The sequence below is a fragment of the Eretmochelys imbricata genome, chromosome 9, assembly GCF_965152235.1.
Source record: "Eretmochelys imbricata isolate rEreImb1 chromosome 9, rEreImb1.hap1, whole genome shotgun sequence".
NCBI classification, from domain to species: domain Eukaryota; kingdom Metazoa; phylum Chordata; order Testudines; family Cheloniidae; genus Eretmochelys; species Eretmochelys imbricata.
Window position 1 is genome coordinate 11,119,129 of NC_135580.1, and position 13,149 is coordinate 11,132,277.

Consider the following 13,149-nt stretch of genomic DNA (forward strand, 5'->3'; position numbering starts at 1 on the left):
GAGCTGGCAAGGGATAATGTTGTGGAGAGCAGATGAACCCCAATTGTTCCTTCTACCCAGTCTCCAAAGCCTTGTGGAGCCACAGCTCCAAGATGACCTTACAGAGGGGCTTACATGGACAGGGAAAAGAAGGAGCTAATACTGTTTGGCTAGCATGCCCCAAACCCAGATGTTCACCCTCCAACTTTGAGACTGATGGGATGTTCTGGCTCACTAATTTAAATATCATATAACAAATAGGATGCACCAACTACATATAATAACTGGTTTCCCTTCCACTGACATCCTTTCTGCAAAAATCTTTTGTTTTTCTTATGGTCTAAAGTCTGAAACTAAGACTTTTTTTGTGTTTGCTTTTTCTTCCTCCCAGCAAGGCTCATCAGCACAACCTTGGGAGTATGAGTTTGGTAATGTAGGTTCTGTGTAAATCACAGCTATCCTTTTGTTTTATTTTGACTTCTTAATTAGAACAGATTTTTGTAAAAGTCCTATTCTTCCTTTTGCTGTGAGACACAAGGAAGAGGTGCAAAAGCCCCTGAAGCACTTGAAAAGGTGCAGCAGGAGCTCTGAAACTAGTGCTTCCCTCACCTTTTCCCTGTCCCCAAGAGAACTCTGGGTGGTCGAGGCTCAGCTGAGACTACAGCGTAAGACAATAACCTAAGGCTCAGTGCTGGGTTTTGTGGTATAGAAATACTGTTTAAAGAGTGCTTTACAGGAAACTGGAATTTCTAAAAATGTGTCGGTTTAAAAATAAATCAAGTTGAAAAGCATACCTACCTTTTAATTTTGTATTATTTCTCTCTCTTTTTTTTTGGCATTTGATAGGATTTGATGATTGAAGATAATCTCTTAAAATTGGAACTGAAACGTCTTCGAGATACGCTGTACAACAAAGCAGAGCAAGTTCTCTCACTGGAAAAACAAAAGCTACAGTTAAATGCAGCTATGGAAGAAAGAACTGAAGAAATTAAGGTTCACAAGGCAATGATTGAATCACAGATAAGATTTGTGGAGCAGGAAAGGCAAAGTGTAAGGTAGTTACCATTTATTTTCAAAACATTACCTTCAATGTTCTTAACAGTAAATGGAAAATAGAAACACAATACATTAAGATATTATTCAAAATATCTGGGTGAACTGTGTGGTCTGTTTACAATTTTCCTCTCTTAAACATTTCAAAAATCAGCTAGTAGATTCCCTGTCTTTGAGTACAGCATTAATAAATTAATTTCTCAGCCATCATTTTTTAAATCACTTTTATATAGTGTCTTTCATGTGGGATCTAAAAATGTTTACAAAGGGAGGTAAATATTATCCTTATTTCCCAAACAAAAAGACTGAGGATAGTAAGTGACTTGCCCAAAGTCACACAGCTAGTCAGCAGAAGGGTTGGGAATAGAACCTAAGTTTCTTGATGCCAGTCTCCTGCTTTAACCACTAGGCAAATATCTCTTTACTCTCTGCTATCCCCCATCCTATCCTGAACAAGAAATCACCATTTGTCCAATGTGGAAATATGTCATCTGGTATTGTAAGGAATCTGTAATTGCATACCTACTGCCATACAGAATCTCTTTAAGCTCAAGCAATAGAGGTCTGGCTTTTGAAGGCAAAGTTCCTACGTCTGACCCTCCACTGCTGCATTTGTTCAGGATAGCTGGTGACTACATTGTCTGTATATTTAGAGCTAGTTACAATAGCTAGTTATAACAGCCAAGTTATTTTTTTATGAGAGGACCTACTCATCAGGAATAAAATACTGGAGAAAACTGGTCTTCATTGGTGACCCAGTAAGTGAACAGTTCTTTCAAGCATTCGGAGAATCTCCATTAACAGTCCCGTGTAGTAGAGCTTTTAATCTCCTGTGGATCAGAAATGGTACACATATACCACTTAGTTGATTATACTGTGGTAAAGTGATATTAGAAAGTTACAAGAAAGCACAGACTTCTTTGTTGCCTTCATAATAAGAGAATTAATTCAAAATATTTACTATAATCTTTAGTTCTGACCACCTAATATCTGTCTTGTAGTAAGTAGTTAAATCTAACTAGGAAGCTAGTAAACACTCAATAGCTGAGCTGGCAGGCTTTTATTCACCCCTCTGCTAACCACACCCCACGCAATAGGAAATTAGGGTGATTTAGTGTGACTAAAGCTTAACTCCTCACCCAGAGTGCAGACTGTATGTTTTTCCTTTGACAGTTACACAGCTAATTAGTACTTGCATGTAATTTGATTTGGGGTTGTTGCCTGCTGTTGCTTATTCTCATTTACCAGTAGCAATATTAAGAAATGATCAGCAGGGGGCATCTTGTGCAGCTGTAGGACTTAAATACCAAAGCTTTAAAGATTGGGGGAGGTGTATCACAGAGCTCTCTGTGATGTGAGGGATCTGAGATTTGTCCACTTTAAGCAGTAGTGTGAGAGAAGTTGTGGGGGTGGGAAGAGGACCAGATGTCTGCGGTTGGGGAGGACTGGGAATAAATAAACCTACCTAACAGCAGTAGCAGTAATGCTTTCATGGCTGGCTCCCTGTGCATGTTCAGACTACTGGGGTAGTAGCAAGTGCTGCTGTAATACAAAAAATAGCCTATAAAATGGTACAAGACAGAAACGTATATTTTCTTAAACATCTCAATCAATGTGTGTTCACTTTCTTCCATCAATCAGTGCTGAATTTCAAGACCGTCTAAGTAAAATTGAAAAACTAAGATGCAGATATGAAATTCTTACCATCGTCATGATGCCTCCTGAAGGAGAAGAGGAGAAAACTCAGACCTACTATGTCATTAAGGTAGTTGAGTTACTTTACTGTTGGAATGCTTTTAATCGACTAAAAACTCTTCCATCATAAGTGTTGATTTAAACTATAGCTTCCCCTATTCTACTCTGGTTTCAACTCCTGTACCTCTAAGACAACCACCTTGACCTCCCACCAGTTGCCTCTCTTGGAGAAAGGTCCTAGCTGCATTCTTTCCTGCTGTCTTGGGAACATGGCTCTTTACCCCTATTCCCAGAGTGCAGTACCCCTATTCTAACTAGTCTGCTCTTCTGAATGGCATGTGGCATATCGGGACCTCGGCCCAAAATGCCTTGCAGGACATCCTGCAGTTTACTCTTGTGCTCCTTCAGCTATACTCAATTTGGAATAGGATTTAAAAAAAAAAAATAACTGAAGTAGTATTCAGTACCACAGAGTACTGTGAAGTAGAAATCTGTACCACAGAGCTAGATTTCAGAAAAACTCTAGTTTAGGCCCCAATCCTGCAAGTTGCTCTATGTGGATGCAATCAGGTGCTCACACAGTGCACCGCTGACTTAATTTTTATTTGCTTCAGAAATCTGAAATGAACTAACTTGTCTGGTCAATCTGTTTTATAGGTCACAGAAGATGTTATAGCCACTCTATTGAAATCCATGTACAAAAGGAAAGGCTTAATCATAGAGTTCTCTTTTAGTCTTAAATTTGTATAATCCAAGAACAGCCTTATAGTTAGGGAGTGCTTTGGACAACTTATCTCACCATGTGGTTTTCAAACCTAGAAAAAGCAGAACTTTCTGGCTGCTTAGTAGCTAAGACTTCTACTGTGAGCACACATGTGAACCCCTGTGCCCACATAAAACTCCAGGGAAATCAGCTCTGCATAGATGCTCCTGACAAGATCAGGCTCTAAGATTAATTTCTTGTAAGAGTATAGAAAAAGGTTTTCTTCTTAACCTGTTTCAGTTAGACCCATGCAGCCCAGAGACAGCCATCACAATATGTCTGTTGGATTCTTTCTTTCTCTCTCTCAGATCTGTTTTTATTTTTAGGCTGCCCAAGAAAAGGAGGACCTTCAACGTGAAGGTGATGATTTGGATGCAAAGATCCGCAAAGCTGAAAAAGAAGTCATAGCCTTGCAAAATACCATGCACGTTCTTAATAACTGCAACAGCAATTACCGGAACTCTTTTAAAACAGTGACAGAGACAAGTATGTAAAATGAACATTGTTATTACTTGTGTGAGTTAGAGACGAAAGCATAAACTAGGGACACCGGAACAAAACAATGATACTAAAGGGCTGTACTTACTGAATAAATTAGCTACAGAACACACTGATAGTAGCAGAAGAGAGAATAATTTTGAATGTTGCTGTCAGTTCACCAGGGCAGAGTAGATACAGGAAAAAGAAGCTATTAAAGTTCAAGTTTTGCCTTATTTTTATGCAAATTCTTAAGCTTAAGTAAGGGTTGTGAAAACTCTCAAGTACAGCAGAACCACAGTAGGGAGGCATAAAGTGTTGTAGAGAGACTGCACAAAGTGTCTCCACTGAAAGCCCATTCATCAGTGATAGGAGGAATGGCCAGTAGGTCTGCAAGTACTTGAATCCAGTGGCAGGACAGCAAGGCATAGTGGTTGTGAGGCACCGGTGAAGGCAGGTCCCTTATCGACAGTATTGTTTGTTTCCTGTTTTCGTTATAGGACAGTGCTGTTATCTGGTAAAAAGGTGAGCTGAGGATTGTGCCACTGTTCGTGTACTGCATAGACAACTTTAAACAAGTTGAATCCCCACAGTACAGTTTGTGGAATCCTGTGGGATTTTATGTTTGCCTTTTGTTGAAAGCTCATTGCAAATTTACAGCTTTCACAAGTTGCTTTTACAATTAGTCTTCTCTGTTTAGTCTTGTTTATGCAACACTGTTATCAATGATATCAATAAGTGTGTGAAGATAGGGCTTGTTGTTTAACTTTTGCGCCTCTGCTGGCTTTATAACAATGGATCTTAAATCCTTATCCTTGACAAACCAGTCACTTTTTTCTTTGTTTTTAGGTGACTAGTTTGTGGAGTATTTATATTTAAAAAAAATTTTTTTTTTTTTTTTAGGATGTTCCCTGTAATTTTATAATCAATTAAAAGCAGGTACTGTGGGCGCTTTAGGACACAGACTTCCTATAAAGATGTCCTTTTTGGTTGTTCTTTTAATATTTCATGTATACATCTTATAGTACATCAAATATAGTACAGTATTTATTTTTTAGTTACATAGTTGAGTAACAAAATTGTAAGTTTCCTAAAATACCTGTGGTAATAATTCTACAGGAAAGTCCTAGAGGCTTCTCAGCACTGTAGATAACATTGGAATGTTTAAGGCTCCCCCTTGCCCTGGTAGATGCTTTAATCAATTACCTAAATAATCAAACGAAGATTAAAGTGTTTCATAGGGTGCTTCATCCTTTTATCACCAACTATACTTCCTTTTTTGATCTACAAATACATCTGTTCAGCAATTGATCATTGCAAGACCAGACACGTGAGTTGCTAAATATATTGCCCAGTTTAGTATAGCACAGTTGCAGATCCTCAAGGCTGCCTGGCAGAAGACTTCCGTTACCCTAGATATGGCCAAAAATGATGTCTCAATGTATTGTACTTGAATACATTTTGGTGCACTTACTTTAAAATGCAGCAATAGTCTGGTTTTGGAATGAAAATCTAATGTCCTAAACATGTGCACACCTTGTACGATGTTTAAACTCTAGCTCAGAGTGTTTGATTTTGTAGGTGAGGAGTACAAAGAAAAGCTGCAATTAGAAGAAGAGAAAAGAGCTGCTGATGAAAAATACAGATACAAGCGAAGACAGATCAAGGAGCTTCAAGACGACCTTCAGGTAATGGGCACATGAGATTGCCTAGGCTAAGGAAAACTATGTTTTCACCTATACAAATGGCAATTTTTTCCCCCTCATGGATTAAGCAGCATTCTGGGAATATTTTTTCCTCTCTCTCCTTTGTGAATTTTCTGCACCCCCTTTCCTACTGCTCATGGACAATAGGTAAAATTTTCAAAAGTGTCAAACTCAGAGGAGCCCAAGTCCCATTTTCAAAATAACATAGGCACTTACAAACTTAAGTGTCATTGATTTTTTTCAACACGACTTAAGCTCTCAGGTCACTTAGGCACATCTGAAAATTTTACCCAGGATTTGTCATTCTTACTACATATGAAATCTACATATACGTAAACTACAGATAGTGATTTATATAGTTATTCATCCATTGGCCGGCCACCCTGGAAGAAAGACAGGTAGTAATTGGTATGCTTTAATTAGGCTGCAACTTTATTCACTTAAAATATCTGGGAGTACCTGGCAGTAGATTGTATAATGAAGATCAACCTTTCCTTAGTCATTTCCATGTAATTCCCAACCTAGTCCCAGCCATCCTGTTGCTGGGACCCCACAACCCTTCCCTTAGGTGAGGTTAAAAGGAGGGGGCTGGCTCCCTGCTGTATGCAATGTAGGCACTCCAAACTCCAATTCCTCAGACGCTTTCTTTCAAATCCTCTTCCAATCCATTTTATCTGATAACCATATTCCTTCCATAATCAGTACCTGCACTGGACATCTCCCATGAGTTATTTGTACTAAGTTACGATATTATAACCTATCTCCCCTGCCCTACCCCACCAGTTCCCAGGCCTGATGTGGGGAAGGCGAATGCCTTCTGCACAGGACATCTGCCACAAAGAGGTGCCAGCAATTTAGTTTGGCTGCTTCCCATTTCCCAGTGCATTCTCACATATTTACAGAGTCCTTCATTAATATTGGACAAAAATATGTCCTCACCGCCCCCCCCACCCACCTTACATCTTCCCAAATTGTTTACCAGCATGAACAGTAATTGCACATGGTGCCTACTCCCAGGCCATCAGCTGGTCCCACAGCACACTCCACCTTCTATACTGGTGCAAGATTGCCTCAGAATCTAGGCACAGCTGTGAACCTCCAGATGACTGGAAAGCCTGTTTATGTTCCCAGTATACAACACTGTAACCAGATACACAGCATTAGTCACTTGGCCCATTTGCTTGGTTCTAAAATTGGAAACACAGGAAAATTAGCTCTGATTCCCTACATGGGGTCTTATGTATATCTTGTATGCATTTGAGTGCCACTGCCTAATTGCCTGAATTGCTGTGACCTCCTAGCACTAGTTAGGCCGCAGCTGTTGTGATTCCGATCCAGAATGAGTGGGAACACACTTCATGTTCCAGTAGCTCCCACTTTGTAAGTCCCATTCTGAAAACTGTAATAAATTGGTATGTTGTGAGGGGCCTATCATCCCCATGAATGAGTCCTTATTGCCCCTGCTGGGCAAATCCCAATCTTACCACCATCCTATAGCATTATGGACTCCCTTTTCCCCCAGTCTCAGGGTGAAGAGGACAGATCACTCCTCCATGCCAAAGCTCTTCCCAAAGTATCCCTCACTGACCAGTCACTAGTTCACTGACCCTAAAAACTCCACACAAAAAAGTGACCAGGAATGCTGCCTTGAATAAGGCTGCCTCCTATTTGCTTCTGCATAGTTGGTTGAGAATGTGCCACAAATCCGTAAGTTTCTGAACAGTAACGGGGATTCTCAAAAGGACCTTTCTTAAGACTACCCAACTAAAAACTTTTGGACAAAGACCCTGCTGCAAGGATCCATGTAACCTCGCAACCTGCTGGCAAACGTAAGACAAGAAAGGCAACTAGTGGACAAATATGACGCTGGCCCATGGGTTGCCACCAACACCATGTACTGCAATATTTGGGCCTCTGGAATTGGCCATATCATAGATAGGGCCAGCGTCCTATGAAATTGCTCAAAATTGTTAAATCTGTGCTCTTAAACCCTAAATGTTTGCAGCACTGCTGATATTTGTACCACCTCGTGAGTAGGGATGTAAAAGGTTAACTGGTAAGAATTAGGCTTACAGTTAACCAGACCTTAACCATTTATCGCGGTGGCTGGCCAGAGCCATGTCGGGCTGGTGAGCCAGAAGGACCCCAGGCTGCGGCGGGCCAGGCAGAGCAGCCCCGGCGGGCCCTCGGGACCACAGGCCAGCAGCCTTGGCGGGACCCCAGCCCCAGCCGGGCCAGCAGAACTCCAGCCCTGGCCGTTCTGCCTGAACGAGCTCGGTTAACTGATATAATTTTAATTGTTTAACCAGTTAACCTTTTTAACTGATATTTACATCCCGACTCGAAAGCCCTTATATGCCAAGGTACCAGACTAGCTGCCCTGCTGTACTGTCCCCCACTCCTAATCACAAGTGCTCCCACGTTGTGGGGCATGAAAGTACAACCAACACCCACTGACTACTATGCAGTATGGAGAAGCCCGAGTAACCTCCCCCTACATCCCCCCCATTCCTACAAGGGGTCAACCACTCACTATGGCATAGTGTAGGAAGCAGTCAACCCTGCCCTGTCCCTACAAGGAGCCATTTCTTTTTCCTCTTCTGGCTCAGGCTGTTGCTGCTTGTGGGGAGTTATCCCTCCCTCCACACCCATTCCCACATATGAATGGGAGGGAGAGATTTCGGCTAGGTCCCTTAGAGGGTCATTAACTCACCCTCCGACAAGGGGGAAACAGCCACATGGCTTTGGGTTGCTGCTGCTGCTGCCCCTTCTGACTCATCCTCACAGGGTCCCATTGGTCATGGAAGCTCCTGGAGACCTCCAGTGTCACATGGTGGGGCCCAGCAGTCCTATGTAATTAGGAGGCAGAGAAGTTTGCTGCAGTTACAGTAGCTGCTGCTGGGTGATTGATTGAGAGCCTGGTGTCCCCTCCTTATTGCCCAAGGGTGTTTCCTCCTTTCTCCCCTGCCTCTGCACCCCCTCTACCACACTGCTGGGAGTATGCTATCCCTGCACTCTTTCCCATGTGGTTTGGGGCATCTTTGCTTCCAAGCCATGTCGACTGAAGGCCTCATCTGATGCTGCAGCCTACTTACTTTTGCTGCTGTGAGCCTCATCCGTGTAAAAAAGCATCTCTGAGGCTACATGGGCTATAAATACCCCACTCCCCACCTCTTCCAGTCAGCAGGAAGAGCAATACCTCCCATACCCACACGTGATCCAACTGCTTCCTGCTCGTCCCTGTAAGCTTTCTCCCCACTTATCCCTCTGCCCCGTTATAGGGGAGCCCTTAAAAAGAGACAGTAACCTCCTTTCTTCTAACCAGCTGGCCAAGGACTCCATCCCTTTGAGCTTGTGTTAAGCATGTTATGTACAGTTGATTAATGGATCATACAAGACAGACAACGGATGGTAGGGGTTGTCTGATCATAGTTCTAACACACTTTAAGGATGGAGGCTCTAGTTAGAGGTTCAGATTTTTAAAATTGACAGTGGATGGGATTTTGGCTCCTAAATCAGGTATCATAACACAGAGGTGAAACCCTTAAACACCTTCAAAAGTTGGGGCCAAAAGCAACAAGAGTAAAAAACTAAATTGTGATCAAGAGCCTAATACAAAACGTTAAGTGCAGTAAACTATTTAAAAGGTATTAATCACTGTATTTGCTGTTTAACATTCACATAATTTTTAAACTAATAACATTGTTCTTTGATGTTCAGGTTTGATCTGTACTATTTGATCCTGCTTTGAGCAGGAGGTTGGACTAGATGACCTCCTGAGGTCCCTTCCAACCCTGATATTCTATGATTCTATTCTTGCAGAGTATGGAAAACACTTTAGACATCATGATAAAAGAGGAGGCTGTCTACCAAGAAAAAACAAATGAGAAGCAAGCTCATATTTTGCAGCTGAACAAAGAAATAGATCAACAGAAGCCAAAGTTAGAAAGAGTCATGGCACAGGTTGGTTTCATAAATGACAACTCTTATTTTATTGGTTTGAGTTATAGTTGGGGTATAGTAAAAATGCAGCATAAACTTAAATTTTAAGTCTGTTACTAACAATGTTTGGCCATTTAAATTGGTATTTAAATTGTTTTCTTAATATAACTTTGTTAAATTGCATTTACCTGTTACTTTATGCCAAAAGTGTTCCAGACTGTCCAAAGAAGTTCGATCTTTAAAGAAAAGTAAAACTAAAACACAGGAGGAAGAAGACATTGACCTCCGTGAGCTGAAAGACTACAGCAGAACCATTGACAAATTGTTGGTTGATGTATTAGAAGCAAACCCTGATTTAACTCTACCCTTTCAAACATACTTTCAACAGGTAGCATCTCTAGTTGACTTGAACTGTTATTGAAAATGCTGACACAGTTATAGATAGTAAAGAACTATTAATGGATTTATTTCAGTGATTCAAAGGCATTGTGCCTCAATTTCATAAAATACAATATGGCCATTGTAAAACACAGGGGTCATGCTGTTAGCACTGAAAATAAGGGAATATACTGAAAGTAGCTTATCACACATGGTATCATAGAAAATCAGTAGTGTATGTGTCATATCTCCCACTTGCAAAGACCAATAGTAGATCTCTCTTCTCTTCTAGTCCTGTTTAGAACTTCCTACAGCTGCTTCCATAGGTAGTTATTACAGTTCTAGATCTTCTTCACAAAGCTCAGTGGCCTCTGTCAGGTGAGTGTTAAAGTTAATACTGTACTTGGTTATTCCTTGTACTCCCACGCCCTGATTTCTCATTTTGTCCCTTCTTGTTCATGTCTGTTGGCTAGTAAAAGCTTCACTATAGATTCTCCTCAAGTTTTCTGTTAGGTGGGTTTGCTAGAAGAATCTATGTCACTTTAGATGTGTGGACAAGTCCTGTGCCTCTGTCTAGCCTAGTCCATTTCACTTCAAATCAGGACAATAATTTCAGACTTTCTTGGTAGCAGTGCTCTGAAATTGCTTATTCATTTTTCCCATTCCTACTTTGCTCTTTCACTGGAGCACAGTTCACTTTTAGATGATTTTCAAATTGATTGAGGACCCAGCTCTTCTCCTTACAGCTGCAATTTTTGCACTTGCAGTCTTCTGGACTATTAGTCTTAAACTCAGTTCCCTTTCCCATTACATATAAAAATCTTTTTTATTTTAAAAAAGCTTGTTCTGGTGGCTGATTAACAAACCAAAGTACCTTCTCTTCTGTTACAAAGGACATGTACTCTACCTTCAGTGTTACAAATATGGTGGCTTGAGTGAAGTCTTCAGCTATGACCAGACACATTTCTTGTAGGTGTCTTCAAACAGTAGTACAAGAGCCTAGATGAGGATTTCTAGAGTATCGGGGCAAACGTTAAACATGTTGCCCACATAATTTGAAGCTAGTTCCTTCCTTGCTCAGTTTCTCCCTCCCCCCAATCACTGTTACTGGAGAGCAGAATCCAAACTTTCAAGATCATCAATGCATATGCTGCTAACACATTCAGATGAGGTGCATTAGTCTTACAAAGTGCTCAGATGATCACTTGTACTATCAACTACACTTTTTTCCCCTATTAATCAAGAGGGTTTTGTCTACATTCTAACTTTACAATAACTTTGTTTTGCCTTTTAGATCAACTAGGAGCACCGTGGGTTCAACTTCTGGCCAAGCATCCTCACTTAAAATTATAGATCTGAGTTTATCATTCAGTTCGCCGGCAGCAACAGGAAGTGCTGGTTCACGGCCTTCCAGTGCAGGTAGCAGCTCTAGTAGTCTTCATAGCAGAAAGAGCTTGAAATAATATTTCAAACTCCACTACAGCTGACTCACATCACACTAGTACTTCTGAATTGGTAAAATTGATTTAATGCATATTTCCTTATTTAGAAATATCTTATTAGAAATGTTTACTAGACTGAAGTCCATATTTTAGTGGCTGGGAAAATGTATGTTGTACACAATGCATTAAATGATCAATTTGGCAGAGACTGTTTAACAAATAAAACTTTAAATTAAATTGTGTCTGTGTTCATTCCTGCTGTTATGACTAAATGACTTTTGGGAAATCCTCAATGTCAGTGATTCAAATTCTTAGTTGGCACAAGGTCAGTATATATTTCTAAAAAGAAAAGGAGTACTTGTGGCACCTTAGAGACTAACAAATTTATTTGAGCATAAGCTTTCATGAGCTACAGCTCACTTCAGCAGAATACAGACTAACACAGCTGCTACTCTGAAACCTATACATTTCTAGGGACACTTAACTAGTCTTCCTACGTTCCCCTCTAACACATCACTGATTACATTGAGTGTGAACACTCTCTGCAATGTTGATTTATGATCATCTCATGGTCAAAGAAAAGTCTTCAAGGAAGCATTATATCAATGTTAGATAATGACAAGCAGACTACATTTCTTCTTCTTGCAAAATTTGGAAGGAAGGGGGGGAAGAATGAGTTTGTAAATAAAGCCAACTTTCAAAGCTTCCATTTCCACTATTTCATTAAATATAATCTGTCACACAAATAAGAGGGTTATATTTGAAACTGTTAACTCTGGAATAAGTTTACCATTTTTCTTCCCCCAAATGACACTATAATCATGACAAACAAGGTGGGTGAGGTAATATCTTTTACTGGATCAGTTTCTGTGGGTGAGAGACACAAGCTTTTGAGCTTACACAGGGTGACCAGAAGTAGAGTTCTGTGGAAGTTGGTCCAATAAAAGACAAGGTGGGTGAGGTAATGTCTAATGGCCTGGGAACAACATGGCTACAACACTGCATACGATAATCATAAGACTATTAGCATGTTGCAGCCCACAGCTAAGAATATCAATTCTTTATAGCCCAGTGCCTAACTTTAGCTTCTCATGTTTTCCCAAAATGATTGGCACATTCTGTTCACTACTTTTTATCTATAGAACCATTTCCAAGGTTTCAGAGCTTTTCAAATTATGTCCAGCTACAGCAAGATTTATACTGGATGTTAACATTTTAAAGCAGTGTTGGAGGTGAGCTTTTAAAAACAGAATGGCCAGGAAAAAAGCCTGAAGTTAAGCATGTGCCTTCAGCCTTTTAACAATGAATTCTTTCGTGCTCATGTCCTTGAGCTTGATTACCTTTACAGACTCCTGCTACCACATTTTGTGCAGGTATAGGGGTGAGACTTTTCACTGACAAAGCTGGAGCAGGTAGGTGTGGTAGGACTTCCAAAGCTGAGATAGAGTAGCTATTTACTTTAAGAGCACCATTTCTCCCTCAGTCACTCCTTTTCCACTCTGCCATGCCTATTAAATGCTGTAGCATTGAAATTAGAGTTGCTATGGGAGGAAAGGTACTGAACTTCTTTGTTGTTATAACTGAAGTGAGTATGCCTAATGACATTTCTATAGCAGAGTATAGCCCAAGATTACATGTTGATCAGGTTTGCCTAACCCAGTGATTCTCAACTCTGGTCCACTGCTTGTTCAGGGAAAGTCCCTGGAACACCAGG

At 40.6% G+C, this 13,149-nt stretch overlaps 1 protein-coding gene across 1 annotated transcript in view; it reads left to right on the forward strand.

Moving 5' to 3' along the window:
• CCDC39 (coiled-coil domain 39 molecular ruler complex subunit) overlaps positions 1–11,501 on the forward strand; it is a 29,239-nt gene extending 17,738 nt beyond the window's left edge. The window contains exons 13-20 of the mRNA XM_077826315.1: positions 826–1,034; positions 2,674–2,797; positions 3,817–3,976; positions 5,549–5,655; positions 9,496–9,636; positions 9,824–10,003; positions 10,286–10,371; positions 11,288–11,501. Of these exons, the coding sequence (XP_077682441.1) occupies positions 826–1,034; positions 2,674–2,797; positions 3,817–3,976; positions 5,549–5,655; positions 9,496–9,636; positions 9,824–10,003; positions 10,286–10,371; positions 11,288–11,456 (1,176 nt within the window). The 3' untranslated portion in view covers positions 11,457–11,501. The remainder of the gene's footprint in view (positions 1–825; positions 1,035–2,673; positions 2,798–3,816; positions 3,977–5,548; positions 5,656–9,495; positions 9,637–9,823; positions 10,004–10,285; positions 10,372–11,287) is intronic.
• The last annotated feature ends 1,648 nt before the right edge of the window (positions 11,502–13,149 follow it).